The following is a 16,751-nucleotide window of genomic DNA, read 5'->3' as shown; positions in this document are numbered from 1 at the left end:
GGTTTGGTGGCTGCAGGATTAGGTCTCTGCTATTTGCAGATTATGTGGTCCTGATGGCTTCATCTGGCCAGGATCTTCAGCTCTCACTGGATCGGTTCGCAGCCGAGTGTGAAGCGACTGGGATGAGAATCAGCACCTCCAAGTCCGAGTCCATGGTTCTCGCCCGTAAAAGGGTGGAGTGCCATCTCCGGGTTGGGGAGGAGATCTTGCCCTAAGTGGAGGAGTTCAAGTACCTAGGAGTCTTGTTCACGAGTGAGGGAAGAGTGGATCGTGAGATCGACAGGCGGATCGGTGCGACATCTTCAGTAATGTGGACGCTGTATCGATCCGTTGTGGTGAAGAAGGAGCTGAGCCGGAAGGCAAAGCTCTCGATCTACGTTCCCATCCTCACCTATGGTCATGAGCTTTGGGTTATGACCGAAAGGACAAGATCCCGGGTACAGGCGGCCGAAATGAGTTTCTTTCGCCGGGTGGCGGGGCTCTCCCTTAGAGATAGGGTGAGAAGCTCTGCCATCCGGGAGGAGCTCAACGTAAAGCCGCTGCTCCTCCACATCGAGAGGAGCCAGATGAGGTGGTTCGGGCATCTGGTCAGGATGCCACCCGAACGCCTCCCTAGGGAGGTGTTTAGGGCACGTCCAACCGGCAGGAGGCCACGGGGAAGACCCAGGACACGTTGGGAAGACTATGTCTCCCGGCTGGCCTGGGAACGCCTCGGGATCCCCCGGGAGGAGCTGGACGAAGTGGTTGGGGAGAGGGAAGTCTGGGCTTCCCTGCTTAGGCTGCTGCCCCCGCGCCCCAACCTCGGATAAGCGGAAGAAGATGGATGGATGTTCAAAATTTGGGCTAAAAGTACTTCCTTTTAGCTGTGTATATGACAACACTCTTTAATTACTTTGTGATTATTTGATGATTATTATTTGCCTTCTTGTAATTTTATGCATCTGTAAAACACTAGGAATTGCCTTGCGTACAAATTGTGCTACTTACCTTGCCTACAAGTACATTATGAAAGTACTGCAAATACCAGAAACTACAGGTACACGACTAAAGTATTACAACTATAAGAAACTGAAGGTACACTACTAAAGTACAACAACAAGAAACTAAAAGCACACACACACTACAAGAAAACTACAGTTACATATCTACACGTACTACAACTACAAGAAAGCAAAAGTACACTAATGTGCTGAAGTACTACAACTACAAGAAACTACACGTACTCTAATACATGTCAAGAACTATACGATCTTAATGATTGAAAACAATATTTAGTACGCTAAGTTCTAAATCACCTTTTGTATTATAAACGGTCTCTTGCATTCAAACCAAGCCACCACCCTGGGAAAGACCAAAGCGATCACGTGAAAACGCAAATTGTATTTAAACCACATATCATATTTTTATTTAGCAAAAGGATGGTGTGGCTCAGATAGAAGAGCGGTCCTCCAGAAACTTTTTGGTATGAATCCAGATTCCGCCTCGTCTCTGCCGTTGTGTCCTTGGACCCACTTTGGTCCCAGTCCACCCACACTGATGTATGGATGTGAATACATATTGGGAGTAGGACTCACTTGAAAACTATTCTGAATCTCAATTGGACTTTTCTGGGTAAATAAAGGATTAAGAGAAAAAAAAACCAAAAGGTATAATAACTTACATTTGTCACTTTTTGGAAATTGAGATCAAATACTTATGTCACTCAAACACAATTTAATTTATGAACTTGATTTATTGTGATTTTTTTTTTACATTGTGTCTGTTGTTAATCTGTGGAAATAAAGTTCCCATAAAAATGATGCATTATAACTGTATTTTCCCCACTGCATATGCAGTATACTTTATATACTGTACACACATCATCCACTACACGTTCCTCTGCAAGCATACAGATAGTTAACCTGACTCTTGCCAGATCCTTGTAGTTCGCTGAGCTCCACACAAGGATCTGGGATCGAGGACAATGCAAACCCCTTCAAGATAGCAAAAAATAATGAACCAATCAGGATCACCGGGCGGGATTTCATAGATGTGACGTAGCCATACTTGCCAACCTTGAGACCTCCGAATTCGGGAGATTGGGGGGCGGGGTCGGGGCCGGGGGGCGGGATTAAGGGGGAGGAGTATATTTATAGCTAGAATTCACTGAAATTAAAGTATTTCTTATATTTATATATATATAGTACAGTAAACAGTAATGAAAACACAGTTGTTCTACTCACTGTACTGTACTTGCTGCTTACTTAAAAAAAAAATAACACTTACCTTTCACTATTTGAGGAGCTTTTGTTCTGCCATTTGAGTACTGGCGAGCGATCTCTGAATCCGGGAACATAACCTTCACGGATTTGTTGAAAACATCCGCAAATGAGAACGGAATGTTGCTTGCAAGGTGGCCCATAATACTGCGTTACCACCGCCGCGGGCTTCTCTGACCGTTCATGAGTGACTATATCCATTCGGCCACCGTGTTATGGGTTATAGATAAACCTATGGATAACGGAGACATATATAATAGTCTCCTTTTCAGGTGAGAGAGGACGCTAAAGGCAGTGTCTTTAAGGCACGCCCCCAATATAGTTGTCCGGCTGGAAATCGGGAGATTTTCGGGAGAGACACTGAAATTCGGGAGTCTCCCGGAAAATTCGGGAGGGTTGGCAAGTATGGACGTAGCGCCGAAGCGACTGTTTGATTCAAACAACAATGGTGGCACACAGTGAGGAGTCCTGTGCGGACATTGATTCTGCATATATGCAGGCAGCCCTCGCTGCGTCGTCTGCTGACATTGATTCTGCTATTACAACTGTTTTGTCGAATCTATCGAATATTAATTATTTAAAAGATGAACAGAGAACGGTTTTGAAGGCATTTATTGGTGGCAAGGATGTTTTGGCTCTTCTTCCGATCGGGAAGAAGAGTCGCTCCACTGGTGGTGAAGGAAATGGGACGAGTGCAGAACCCAGTCGTTATGATTGTCTCTCCGCTGATTGCTCTGGTAGAGGATAAGATCCGTGAAGCTGTATTATTGGGGGTAACAGGCATAGAATTGGGAGGAAGAAACAAGAACGAAATCCTCCAAGGACGTTGCCATCTCGTATTCGGTAGTCCCGAGTCGTGGCTAAATGACAAATGGTGAACCATGCACAAATCTTTGCACAAACGACATCGATCGTCTACTGACATTGCTGCGTTGTTTCAGTAAAAGTTCTCTAACTTTTCGCTCTGTCGTTATCCAATATGTCGGCTGTTCTGTTTTGGATTTTGCAGCGTCGCTCTCATCAGCGTAATGGGTTGATTTCGATATGAGTGATTGAAGTAGCACATCATTCAAGATAACGGACAAGTGGTTTATCCAATCCCATACAATGATTTTTTTACAAGGCCCCGTCTTCTGAAATACATCTCCTACTGAGAAGTCCCAGATCCCTGTGTGGAGCTCAGTGAACTACAAGGACATGGCGAGAGTCAGGTTAACAGATACCGTAGTGACTTCATATTTGTTTCCATGTTCACGCCTATACTGCGTAAGACTAGAGGGTTTACAGATGGATCTGTCCTTTCCATTGTACTCACTTTGGATTGCAGGTACACATTGGCTGAGGACATCTTGGCAATGCGGAAGATGCAGATGGCCAAAGAGACAGCACACATGACGAACAGACTGTCGTTGATCAGAACGCGAGACAGGACTGTGTGCCTTAGACTCCTGTCACTTGACACACAAGTTCAAACAAAGACCATTTAACAGAGTTTTCATTATTGCTTTCATTTTTTTTTGCTCCCGCATAATTTTGTTCGGGCTCACGGGTGAGCTGGAGTCTGTCACAGCTGATTTTGGGTTAGAGGTAGTGTACACTCTGGACCGGTCAGCAGTCAATCATAGGACACATACTGTGAATACACACAACAAGCATTCACATGTCCAATTTTACCATACAGTTAACATAACATGCATGTTTTTATTACACTATAAAGCAACATAACATGCATGTTTTGATCATTCAGTTAACATAACATGCATGTTTTAATAACACTTTACAATTAGCATTACATGCATGTTCTTATTATGCAACTAACATAACTTGTATGTTTTTCGGACATGGGAAGAAAAGACAAGAGTATCCACACACACATAGGATGAACATACAAACTCCCCACAGAGATACAAAGAAGGGTTGCACAATAGAGACCAGTGATTCTCAAACTGTATTTGTGGAATCACGTAAGTGTTTAGTGATATATCTTCCTATACTCAAACTGTGTGTAGTGTTACAGTGGCCAAAATATCAAATATACTTGTTAAATAATACCTCTGGTTTGTTTTTAATGAGAACTTAGGCCTCTTACACTGCTGCATTTTACTGTTGGTCATTATGGTGGTACTTGGAGAGCGCTAATGACAGAGGCTCATTGGCAAGCACAAAAAGCAATGGGCTGAGAGGACAGCCCTGCCGTGTAGAACGATAGAGGCGAAAGTATTGGGATTGAATATTATTTTTCCTGACCGACGCCACTGGGGAGGAACAGAGCTCAACCCAATAAATAAAACTGTTACCGAAACCGAATCTCTCCAGGACATAAAATACCTAGTTCCACTTCACCCTGTCCAAAGCCTTTTCTGCATCCAGTGATATCACTGCCTCTTGGGTGTTGGAAGCAGGCACATTATACAATATATTGAAAAGACGTCGAAGATTAGAAAAGGAGTGCATGTTTCGAATTAACCCGGTTTGATCTGCATTAATAATAGAAGGAAGAATAGTGTCAATACATAAAGCTAGCAGTTTAGACAATAATTTTAAATCCACATTCAACAGGCTAATAGGACGATACTAAGTGCACCAAGAGGGATCTTTCTCTTTTTTAATAAGGAGAGAAATTTACGCTTGGTTAAGCGCATGTGGTAGGTGTCCAGATTTAAATGATTAATTGTACATATCAAATAATAAAGGGGCTTGTTATAACTATCACAATAAATTTATAGTGTTTGTTAACGTGTTCTAGCAACTGCTGCAGGCTGACCACAGCAACCAATGGTGACTTTGGGAAGGCTTCCTCTTTATCTACAAAAAAGGAGCAGCCTGTAAGACTCTTTGGGGGGGTTGATTGAGACCACCCATCTTGCAAGTGGTGAACTCCAGACTCCAGCTCACCTGCCGCTCTGAATAAAATGATTAAACGCTTCACTCTTACCTTGGCAATTGGCAGTGCTCCAAAGCTCCTTGCGTCAACAACACACACGTTAAATTCACCACAAGGAAGAATACGCTGAGAGACAGGAAGAAAAAACATAGCAGGATTCTGGAGAGAGAGAAGAAGTGTGAATTGGCATCAGAACACATCCAAACATCTTGCTTTTTTGGACACTTTCTGCACCATCAAACAGGCCAATTCAAAAACTGTATTAAAATAACTCAGTTTGGATTGTCATTGTCTAAGATGTATTTATTCATTAACATTTTTGATGTCTATGAATGTTCTCATTCATCCACGTCATTGTCCTCTCAGGGCATTCAATCGATCACAACTGGACTGTTTGGTTTGTCTTAGAAGACGTTTTGTTGCTCATCCGAGTAGGCTTCATCAGTCCGTGTTCTTAGACTTAGATTGGTCAGATCTATCCATCTATCAGATCCACCTGTCTCCTTAGTAAATCCCTCCTCTTTACATTCTTTGGTTACCCAGCCTTCGTTGCTTGATCATTGTTTGGTATACTACACTGTTTGCCTTTTTTCTTAAGGATTCAATATTATTACCTGCACTATGGCTCCTGATTGTCCTTTGCATCCTGAGAATCATGACTTCAGTCAACAAGACCAGTTCGTGACTGAATAATTCAGCCTCGTAAAGTATTTCTCGCAAAAGGATGAAAAGCAGAGGATCCTATTGGATCCTAGAGCTGACGCACAATAGCCAAGGTGTCTTCTGAAATACGACGACTAAAATAAGATTGAGGAATAAATCTATTGCTCGGCGATGAGAGCATTAGGTTGATTAATAGTGAAAGTGATTAAGGCAGAGAGCCGCTATCTTTCCCGACCTCAACGTGCCTGGAAGTCTTCCCCAGCACGGCCCCCACGTGAATCTTACCCTTTCCAGTCACAGGCTAAGTGACTGGATGTCTACATCGCTTTGGCTATCCAAGAGGCTAGCCGGTAGCGATCCGTTGATGTCACACTGCTAGCGCTATGAGTGCGCTCAGATAACATCACACCGCCAGTTGGCACTTTGTCGACCAGACAGTCTCCAACCGGTGACAGTAAGTCATCTGATGACAACATGGACATTAATTCAAAGGCGGATGCAGCCAGTCAGCCTTCGTCTCCCAAGGCTCAAGCTCCACCCCCAAATATGCAAGCTATGTCCCCGAAAATTAAAGCGCACCCACTCTACAGTCTCCCAAGAGTCAGACTCCTGCATTGCCTATTCCTGCTACATGGCAGCTTCCTGTGCCTGGACCAGCAAGTGCCCTTTTCCAGACCAACCTCCCCCGTGACCACCCATGACTGCGGCTCCAGCGTTAGCTGGTAACAGGTTTATTTTTTTTCTTTGTTTTGGGGTTGGGGGGTGTTGGTAGCTGTGCAGCTGGTGTCGCACAGCTTCCTCCAGCACTAATTATTCGTCCTGCAGGGCTACCACCTTCTGCAAGGGCACTCCTCACCTCTTCACCGAGCAGCTACAGCACCAGTTCTTTGTTCCACAAAGCCACTACCTCGTGCAAGGGCACCGCTCACCTCTTCCCCAGGGGGGCGCTGTCAGCTCCAGCACCATTGCTCCGCCCTGCAAGGCTACCACCTCTTTCTAGGGCGCTACCCAAACATGCTCACTGGATGACAAGTCCAGTGAGTATGCTGGCCATGGAAGAACTGGGATGTTTTCAGCTTCCAGGAATTGCGTACAGATCCTTGCAACATGGGGCCGTGCATTGTCATGCTGCAACATGAGGTGATGGTTTCGGGTGAGTGGCACAACAATGGGCTTCAGGATCTCGACACGGTGTCTCTGTGCATTCAAAAAGCCATCTATAAAATTAATTAGCGTTCGTTGTCCATAACATACACCAGCCCATGCCATAACCCCTACCCCCACCATGGGCCACTCGATTCACAATGTTTACATCAGCAAACCTCTCTGTCACACACGCTGTCTGCCATCTGCCCTGAACAGTGAAAGCCGGGATTTATCCATGAAGAGAACGCCTCTCCAACGTGCCAGACGCCATCAATTGTGAGCATTTGCCCACTCAAGTCAGTTACGACGACAAACTGCCGTCAGGTCATGACCCCGATGAGGATGGCGAGCATGCAGATGAGCTTCCTTGAGACGGTTTCTCACAGTTTGTATAGAAATGATTTGATTATGCAAACCAATTGTTGCAGCAGCTGCCCGGGTGGCTGGTCTCAGACGATCATGGAGGTGCACCTGCTGGATGTGGAGGTTCTGGGCTGGTGTGGTTACACGTGGTCTGTGGTTGTGAGGCCTGTTGGATGTACTGCCAAATTCTTTGAAACGCCTTTGGAGACGGCTTATGTTATAGAAATGAACATTCAATTCTTGGAAAATGCTCCGGTGGACATTCTTGCAGTCAGCATATCAACTGCACCCTCCCTCAAAACTTGCGACATCTGTGGCATTGTGCTGTGTGAAAAAACTGCACATTTCAGAGTGGCCTTTTATTGTGGTCAGCCTAAGGCACACCTGTGCAATAATTATGCTAATTAATCAGCATCTTGATATGCCACACTTCTAAGGTGGGATGGATTATCCTGGCAAAGAAAAAATGCTCATTAACACAGATTTAGACAGATATATGAACAATTATTGCGAGGAATGGCTATTTTGTGTGTATGGTAAAAGTTTTAGATCTTTAAGTTCAACTCATGAAAAAAACTCCTTACGGTCCATTTCAGGAGTCGATAATAAAATATGAATAAAAAATGTCACTGTTTATCTCACTCTGACAACACAAACACATCAGATTTAGCATTGGCTTGTTAAAATTAGCATTCGGTTTACTCGGGTTGAGGCTAATAAGTACACACGTGGAGTGTCACTGACTACTTTTATAACATGTAATAAAGTAAATAGTGAATATTTGATGGGATTTACTTTTGTTCCATCTGTGTACTGTCTCCTTTATTTCACATTCATCCAACAAAGTATCAGACTAGTAAGCAGCTTCATATTCCTCTGCAAATACGTAAAAAATAGTTTGTAGTGGCTTCGTGTACTAAAATCAAGTTTGTAAAAATAATAAACAGCACTAAACTGCATATATTTTAAAGATTTTACAGCTGAGTAAAATCACTGCTAGAGAGTTCCACTGATTAGCGTTCTTCAGCACACATTTGTCCCAGAAAAGTTCCTGCAAGGCGAAAGTTCCTTGTGTTCTTCTTTCTCTTCGTGGTCAAGTTTATTGTATTACAAATACACAAGAAATAAACAAATCGCCGCGCGTACTGTCGTGGCGGTCCTGTGTTCGAAAACAACGTTTTTAGGAATTCCCCCAACAGTGTTTAACCAATCACCGTTCGACACTGCAGCCTGCACTTCGAAAGTTCCTCAGGAACTTCCGAAAGTCCTCCCTCGCTGGCAGGAACTAAAAAAACTTCCTGAAGAACTAAATCTACCTGGGCAGTTTTTGTTGGAAACACAGGGGGAACTTTATTTACACAGGCAAATGGGAAACTTCCTGAAAAAGTTCCCGTGGTGGAAATGGGCCTAATGTTATTGTTCAGAATTCTGGGTGTTTGTGAATGCACCTTTCTGCCGTACCCGTGATTGGTACATTACTAGGAAGTGTTGAGTTGTTGTGCTGGTGAGCGCTACAGTGAAATGTTGATGCAGTGTTGGAACTGAGCACTCCCGTTGGCTTGATATACAGTATATAATAGCTACTTTTGTTATTACCAAATTTTGGTAGGCATACCCATCGCTAGTCATAAACGTAAATAAATGAAATAATAACCTTTGTAAAGTCAACATTTCAATGCAGCTTTTGTAGTGGAAAGGGCAGTTGTACCTTATGTAATGGCTGGTGACTAAGTGGAGTAACAACAGGACTTACCTGTATTTGGTCATCTCTGGAGAATACTTGGCTTTGGCCTTGAACATAACCTAAAAACACAATTCAAATTATTATTGTACAAAAAACATCATGTGATCAAATGATTGTTCAAGGATTCAAGGAACTTTATTGTCATACTAGCACACATGACACAAAATCTAGTAGTCAATGTCGCAGATTTCGCCCTTGGAATGATTATCACAACAAGAATAGTATGTAATGTACATAATAATTTAAATAGAATAGGATATAAATAGAGTAAGTTAAAATAGCATATGTTTCAGCATCAAGGATTGGAATTGGGGGTTAAATCACCAAATGATTCCCGGGCGCGGCCACCGCTGCTGCTCACTACTCTCCTGTGGGGATGGGTCAAATGCAGAGAATAATTTCACCGCTCCTAGTGTGTGTGTGACAATCATTGGCACTTTAACTTTAACTTTAATGGGGATCGATTATAAATAATATAATAACTGAAAAATAGAATCAATTGTGATCTGTAATCCAAATAGAATTTATAAACAATGAAAACCAAACCAAACCAAAAAATGGCCAGTTCAGCACAGTTGGAACTCATGTGCAAGTTAAATGTTCCTCGCGGATGGATGGAGAAGGAGGGTAGGAAATTGGTATCCATTGCTACAGAGCACCATCTGAGTTCAGCAGTCTAACAGCTTACAAAATGGTAAATCATGGGTGTCAAACTCTGGCCCGCGGGCCAAATTTGGCCTGTCGTGTAATTTCACTTGGCCCTTGAGGCGATATCAAATTAACACTAGAGCTGGCCCGCCGATTATATACAGCGGTAACACCGCATTCACCGCTAATTCTCATACTTGCCAACCCACCCGGGAGACTCACAAATTTCAGTGCCCCACCCGAAAATCGTCACGTCCGCTTTTCACCCAGTCCAACGAGTGTTGGCCCAGTCACATAATATGTGCGGCTTCGGCACGCACACACAAGTGAATGAAAGCATTCTTGATCAACAGCGATACAGGTTACACCGAGGGTGGCCGTATAAACAACTTTAACACTGTTAGAAATATACGCCACACTGTGAACCCACACCAAACAAGAATGACAAACACATTTCGGGAGAACATCCGCACCGTAACACAACATAAACACAACAGAACAAATACCCAGAATCCCATGCAGCCCTAACTCTTCTAGGCTGCAATATACACCCCCGCTACCACCAAACCCCGCCCCCCCAACCCTGCCCACCTCAACCGACGCACGGAGGCCGCACATATCTTGTGACGGGCCGGCACGTTGTTAGAATGGATGAAAAGCGGACGTGACGACAGCTCGTAGAGGACGTTAACGGCAGTGCCTTTAGGGCACGCCCCAAAGACTGTGGTCCGGGTGGAATACGAGATATAATGACTGATGAACATCTTCGTTGGATAATGAAGGTTGCCTCAGCTCAAAGCCTGAGCCCCGACATTAATGAACTAGCATCCAAGAAAAGATGGCAGGTATCTGGCTTGGGCACATCAGATTAGATCAGTGTGTTGCAAACTGAGCAGTTTAAAGTCCTGAATGGTTGGTTTATTCATTATTTTATTTTCAAATGTATTAGCCTGTGGAAAAAGTTAACGTTCATATTGACCTCAGAAGGCTGCAAATAGAAAAGAAGCATTCAATTTTTATTTAAATTGTATTTCATATGCCATTGATATTTTTTAATTATTGTTATTATTATTTGAAACTCGATTTTGCACATCACTATAAAGTTATATAAGCCTTGCTTGTTCAATATTCAATGCAAAACTTGTTTGGGTCCCTATTAAAAGGTTAATTTGTTCAACCTTGGCCCGCGGCTTTGTTCAGTTTTAAATTTTGGCCCACTCTGTATTTGAGTTTGACACCCCTGTGGTAAATGGTAAATGGGTTTTACCTGTACAGCGCTTTTGTAACTTCTAGGTACTCAAAATGCTTTGACACTATTTCCACACTCACCCATTCACACACTGATGGCGGGAGCTGCCATGCAAGGCTCTAACCAAGACCCATCAGGAGCAAGGGTGAAGTGTCTTACTCAAGGACACAAGGAACATGACTAGGATGGCGGAAGCTGGGGATCGAACCAGGAACCCTGCGGTTGCTGGCACGACAGCTCTACCAATTGAGCCACACTGTCCCAAATAGCTGTTCCTTAGTCTGGTTGCCCTCATAGAGAAGCTACGCAACCTCCTGCCTAAGGGTAGGGGATCAATGAGAGGGTGTGCAGGGTGGGTTTAATCATTGGTGGTACACGCGGACCTCTTTCTTCATGTGCTGATGAAGATGTCAGTGGTGGTGGAAGGCTGCTCCCCACAATCTTCTGAGAAGCTTTTACCACCCTGTGCAGTGCTTTCATCCTTTCAGTTGGCAGCTGCTGTGCCACAAACGTTATGTTAGTGCTGAGGGTGCTCTTCACCACACATCTATAAAAACATAATAATGTCACATCTTCCTGAGGAAATAGAGACACTGGTATGCCTTCTTGAGCAGACAGGAAGTGTTGTGGCTCCAGGTGAGATGCCAGGATAGATGAAGTCAGATATACCTGAAGCTGGAGACCACTTCCACATCTGCTGCTCCTATGTGGCAGGGGAGAAGTGTTGTCTAACCTTCCTGAACACCACCACCGTCTATCTCTGTGGTCTTTTTTACACTGATGCAAAAGTTGTTGCTTTTGCACCAATCCACCAGATGTTACCTCCTCTCTGTATTTTGGTTCATCGTTGTCATCCACAAACTTCACAATATGACAGCTGGAGTGAAGGGAAGTGCTTTTTCTCTGGTGACTCACAGCGCTTTACATCGTGAAACCCATTATCTAAGTTACATTTAAACCAGTCTGGGTGGGTATAGTGTCTTGCTCGAGGACACGGCAGAGACTTGGATGGCGGAAGCGGGAATCAAACCTGGAACCCTCAAGTTGCTGGCACGGCCACTCTACCAACCAAACCACTTTGCCCCGGGGTATTTAGCAGTGTAGTCATACTGGAGCCAGTGCTGAGGTTGATAGAAGAGGAGACCGTGTTGTGATTCCTTAGAGTCTGTTGGTCAGCAAGTCCAGGACCCAGTTCCTCAGCTTCTTCACCAGGGTCTGTGGGATGATGAGCTTGAATGTGCAGATGAAATCCAGGAAAATCTGTAGGATTTTCTGCTCTCCAGGTAGGTGAGGGCTGTGTGGACTACTGATGAGATGGCGTCATCAGTGGAGCTGGTGGAGAGGTCCACAGTGACATCGATGGAGGCCTTATTTTGACCTATGACCAGTTTCTCCAAGCATTTCATGAATATTGGATTGAGGGCTACTGGCCAATAGTGATACAGATTTGTCAGTGTGGTGCTCTTTAATACAGGAATGCTGGACGCTGTCTTGAAGCAAGTTTGTACAGAGGGTTGTTGGAGCTAGGTTTTAAAAAATGTCAGTTGGTGGGCACGGGTCCCTGAGTAACTACCCTGAGGTGTTGTCCGAGTTATGGCTTTTGCTGGGGTTGATCTTTGGCAGGCCAAGGTGAAGGGAGAAGGAGCAGTGAAAAATGTTGATGCACAAGATCATGTGCTCGCCCACATCCTCAATGAAGCTCTCCCGATGTCTGGTAGATGTAAATGAATTGCACTCAGTTGCTAATTTGACTGAGCTCACATGAACGGTGCAGTTCATGGAGAGAATACATCATCATTTACAAACAAGTCTTTCTTTATATTAAGCAGAAACCATTTCAAAACACAAAGTTTGCGCCTCCATATTTGATAATAATGATGATGGTGTTCGATTTCTATTTGGCATTTCTTAGCAAACTTGACACCAAACACTTCCATTTTGCTGTCATGTGACCACATTACGTTCTCCGAGTGGCCTTGTCCACTCTCACATGTACAAATACTAGGGGGGGTAACGGTACGTGTATTTGTATTGAACCGCTTCGATACGGGGTAAGAGGGGTTAGTGCATCTGCCTCACAGTACGAAGGTCCTGAGTAGTCTTGGGTTCAATCCCGGGCTCGGGATCTTTCTGTGTGGAGTTTACATGTTCTCCCCGTGACTGCGTGGGTTCCCTCTGGGTACTCCGGCTTCCTCCCACCTCCAAAGACATGCACCTGGGGATAGGTTGATTGGCAACACTAAATTGGCCCTCGTGTGGGAATGTGAGTGTGAATGTTGTCTGTCTATCTGTGTTGGCCCTGCGATGAGGTGGCGACTTGTCCAGGGTGTACACCGCCTTCCGCCCGATTGTAGCTGAGATAGGCTCCAGAGCCCCCCGCCACCCCAAAGGGAATAAGCGATAGAAAATGGATGGATGGATACGGGGGTGTCGGTTCGGTTCGGGCTACGATAGACTGACCATACGTCCTCTTTTCCCCGGACATGTCCTCTTTTGCGGAGCTGTCAGGGTGGAGTTTCTTAAATGCCTCAAATGTCTGGCATTTTGAGTTAGGGTTGCGTGTATTTTCAATGTACGCTCAGAGTTAAGAAGGGGTTAAAAACAAAACAAATTGTGCGATCAGCAGCATTCGTGAGGGAGGGGCAGAGACAGAGAGAGCGAGAGAGTTATGATAAACGCGCATGCGTTGCCAGGCTCTGCTTTTTAATCCATAGATTTATCAGATTTTATTTTTTATTATTTATAGCAGGGGTGTCAAAAGTGTGCCCCGGAGGCCATTTGTGGCCCACAGCTAATGTTTTAAAGGCCCTACACATTCTAAAAATACTATTAAAATAAACAAAAACATAACAAAAGTGAAATAAAAAAAAAGCTTAAAGGTTAAATGTAATTTAGAAAAAGTTGCAATGTTGACTAATAAAACAAAGCTGTTTTTTTTTCTTTCAAACGGTCATTGCTCAAAACATAATATTGAATCAAAATCAATGTTATTATGAATTATTGACCTATACAAGGTTCCGATTACTTCACATCAAATATTCCGCTAAGAAAAATATTTTTGGTGGAAGATTTTGCACATTTGGTAAATAAATAACCCAAAAATGTATATTTTGTTGTTTTCTTACTGTACCGAAAATGAACCGAACCGTGACCTATAAACCGAGGTATGTACCGAACCGACATTTTTGTGTACCGTTACACCCCTAACAAATACACAAAAACAGTTAACAGGAACAGCGAAGTACATTTTAATATTAATACTTGATCATTTATACCAGGGGTGTCAAACTCAAATACAGAGTGGGCCAAAATTTAAAACTGAACAAAGCCGCGGGCCAAGGTTGAACAAATTAACATTTTAATAGGGACCCGAACAAGTTTTGCATTGAATATTGAACAAGCAAGGCTTATATAAGTTTATAGTGACATGCAAAATCGAGTTTCAAATAATAATAATAAAAAAATATCAATGGCATATCAAATTAAATTTAAATAAAAATTGAATGCCTCTTTTCTATTTGCAGCCTTCTGAGGTAAATATCAAAATAAACTTTTTCCACAGGCTAATAATAAATTTGAAAATAAAATAACAATAATGAATGAATCAAACATTCAAGCCTTGAAGTAGCAAGAGAAAGTGCATGAATCAAACGTTAATTATTGCTCAGTTTGCTACACGGATTTGCTTTAACACTGAATATGGAACAAGCAACGCTTATACAACTTAATAGTGCAAAATCAATTTTCAGAAAACAAACGAAAAAACATCAATGATATATTAAATACATTTTCAATAATAAATTACCTTCTGAGGTAAATATCACAATTAACTCCGGGGGCGGGGTTGGGGTTGGGTGGGCGGGGTTTGGTGGTAGCGGGGGTGTATATTGTAGCGTCCCGGAGGAGTTAGTGCTGCAAGGGGTTCTGGGTATTTGTTCTGTTGTGTTTATGTTGTGTTACGGTGTGGATGTTCTCCCGAAATGTGTTTGTCATTCTTGTTTGGTGTGGGTTCACAGTGTGGCGCATATTTGTAACAGTGTTAAAGTTGTTTATACGGCCACCCTCAGTGTGACCTTCATGGCTGTTGTGTGTGTCAAAGCCGCATATAGAATGTGACTGTGCCGGCACGTTGTTTGTATGGAGGAAAAGAGGACGTGACAACAGTTTGTAGAGGATGTTGAAGGCAGTGCCTTTAAGGCACGCCCCCAATAATGTTGTCTGGGTGGAAATCGGGAGAAATTGGAGAGAATGGTTTCCCCGGGAGATTTTCGGGAGAGGCACTGCAATTCGGGAGTGTTGGCAAATATGAGTATTAGCAGTGAATGCGAATACCGACGGGCCAGTTCTAATGTTAATTTGATATTGCCTCAAGGGCCAAATGAAATTACACGGCGGGTCAAATTTGACACCCATGATTTATACATTTAAAATGACATATTAATACATACATACATGATTAAGTTAAAGTTAAAGTACCACTGATAGTCACACACACACTCGGTGTGGTGAAATTACCCTCTGCATTTGACCTATCCCCTTGTTCCACCCCCTGGGAGGTGAGGGGAGCAGTGAGCAGCAGCAGTGGCCGCACTCGGGAATCATTAAATGTATGTATTAATTAATAATAATTTCATATTTAATGTTTATTTTAATTAATTTAAAAAAAAGAAAATAAGTACACCGTAGTATAGAAAGTTTGTAAGACTTCATAAAAAGGAAAAGGATTAACACAAATATGTAACAAATATCCAACATAAATTAGAAAATCCATCCATCCATTTTCTACCGCTTGTCCCTTTCATATATGGATATACTGCAATAGTCGTGAGGTCTTACCTGCCAGAAGTAGAAGTTTAGCAGGCAAAGGGTGAAAAACTGCAGGCAAATGGGGCAGCAGTAGAGCAGCCAGTAGGTGAGCGGCTGTAATTGTCTGGCCTGCGCCGCATTGTAGAAGTAAAAGGAGAAAAGAGTCGTCCTGAGCGCTGCCCACAGCAGGCACAGCAACAAGAAGACGCTCTGGTAGCTGCAGCGCTTGTATCCATAGTGCAGGATGAGCCACAGCTGCAGGTAGACGAAGAAGAAGAGCAGCCCGTACAGGACGGTGTAGGCGGCGGTGAGGCTGAGCTCCAAGGCAGGCGTGATCGTTCCCCCGGAGCTCATCTCCTTCACGCTGGAAGTCACCTGCTCATCAGACCAAAACATGTCCCGTGCTGCGGCTTGCACTAACACATCATGCACACCCAAACTGGGTCAAAGCTGACTTTGCTTCGCCAAAAGCTTCGTGCGAAACTTGCGGAAAAGGCACGTTTGTTCTGGGTTAGTGACATAGTAGAAATGCGCGCCGCTTCTCGATATAAAACGTGAGGCCAAAGAATGAAGCCAGTCTAAATGTCAGGGGAAAAAACAAGACAGAAAAGAGGAAACAAGTAAAAATATACCCCAGTCAATCTCTGCAAAAACAACAAGTTGGGGGTGGAAGCCTCCAGTCAGCTGTGATGCAATTATAGACCCGCCTCCTTTTTTTTTAAACAGGAAAAGGAGCGCTCGTCCGCTGCCATCTTGGCTCGATAACAGGTCGCCTTCAATGTGATACACATTGCTCTGGAGCCACATATTTCATGCAGTTTCCTAACCTAGGCCACGCATAAGACACGCCCACTACCACAGTGCTTTATGACGACCCCCCCTCTCTCCGCTGCCCAGCGGAGTGATTGGCCAGAATGCTGAAACAATCGCTCATCCCATTGGTTTGTAGGAAGCACGTGGTTTTGTAAGGTCAATAAAAACACCATCCAA

General features: G+C 43.7%; 1 protein-coding gene across 2 annotated transcripts in view; it reads right to left on the bottom strand.

The window, feature by feature from the left end:
* gpr137c (G protein-coupled receptor 137c) overlaps positions 1-16,522 on the bottom strand; it is a 25,716-nt gene extending 9,194 nt beyond the window's left edge. Inside the window, exons 1-4 of one of the 2 annotated variants that reach the window (XM_061978571.1) lie at positions 15,792-16,522; positions 9,068-9,117; positions 5,194-5,301; positions 3,574-3,712 (exon numbers count right to left, since the gene is read on the bottom strand). In XM_061978571.1, coding sequence (XP_061834555.1) covers positions 3,574-3,712; positions 5,194-5,301; positions 9,068-9,117; positions 15,792-16,157 — 663 coding nt within the window. In that variant the 5' untranslated portion in view covers positions 16,158-16,522. The remainder of the gene's footprint in view (positions 1-3,573; positions 3,713-5,193; positions 5,302-9,067; positions 9,118-15,791) is intronic. The other variant, XM_061978577.1, reaches the window with a different exon arrangement.
* Between the last annotated feature and the right edge of the window lie 229 nt (positions 16,523-16,751).

This window comes from Nerophis lumbriciformis, linkage group LG01, assembly GCF_033978685.3.
Source record: "Nerophis lumbriciformis linkage group LG01, RoL_Nlum_v2.1, whole genome shotgun sequence".
NCBI lineage: Eukaryota > Metazoa > Chordata > Actinopteri > Syngnathiformes > Syngnathidae > Nerophis > Nerophis lumbriciformis.
Note: the sequence above shows the minus strand (reverse complement) of the source record. Positions and strands in the feature narration are given on the sequence as shown.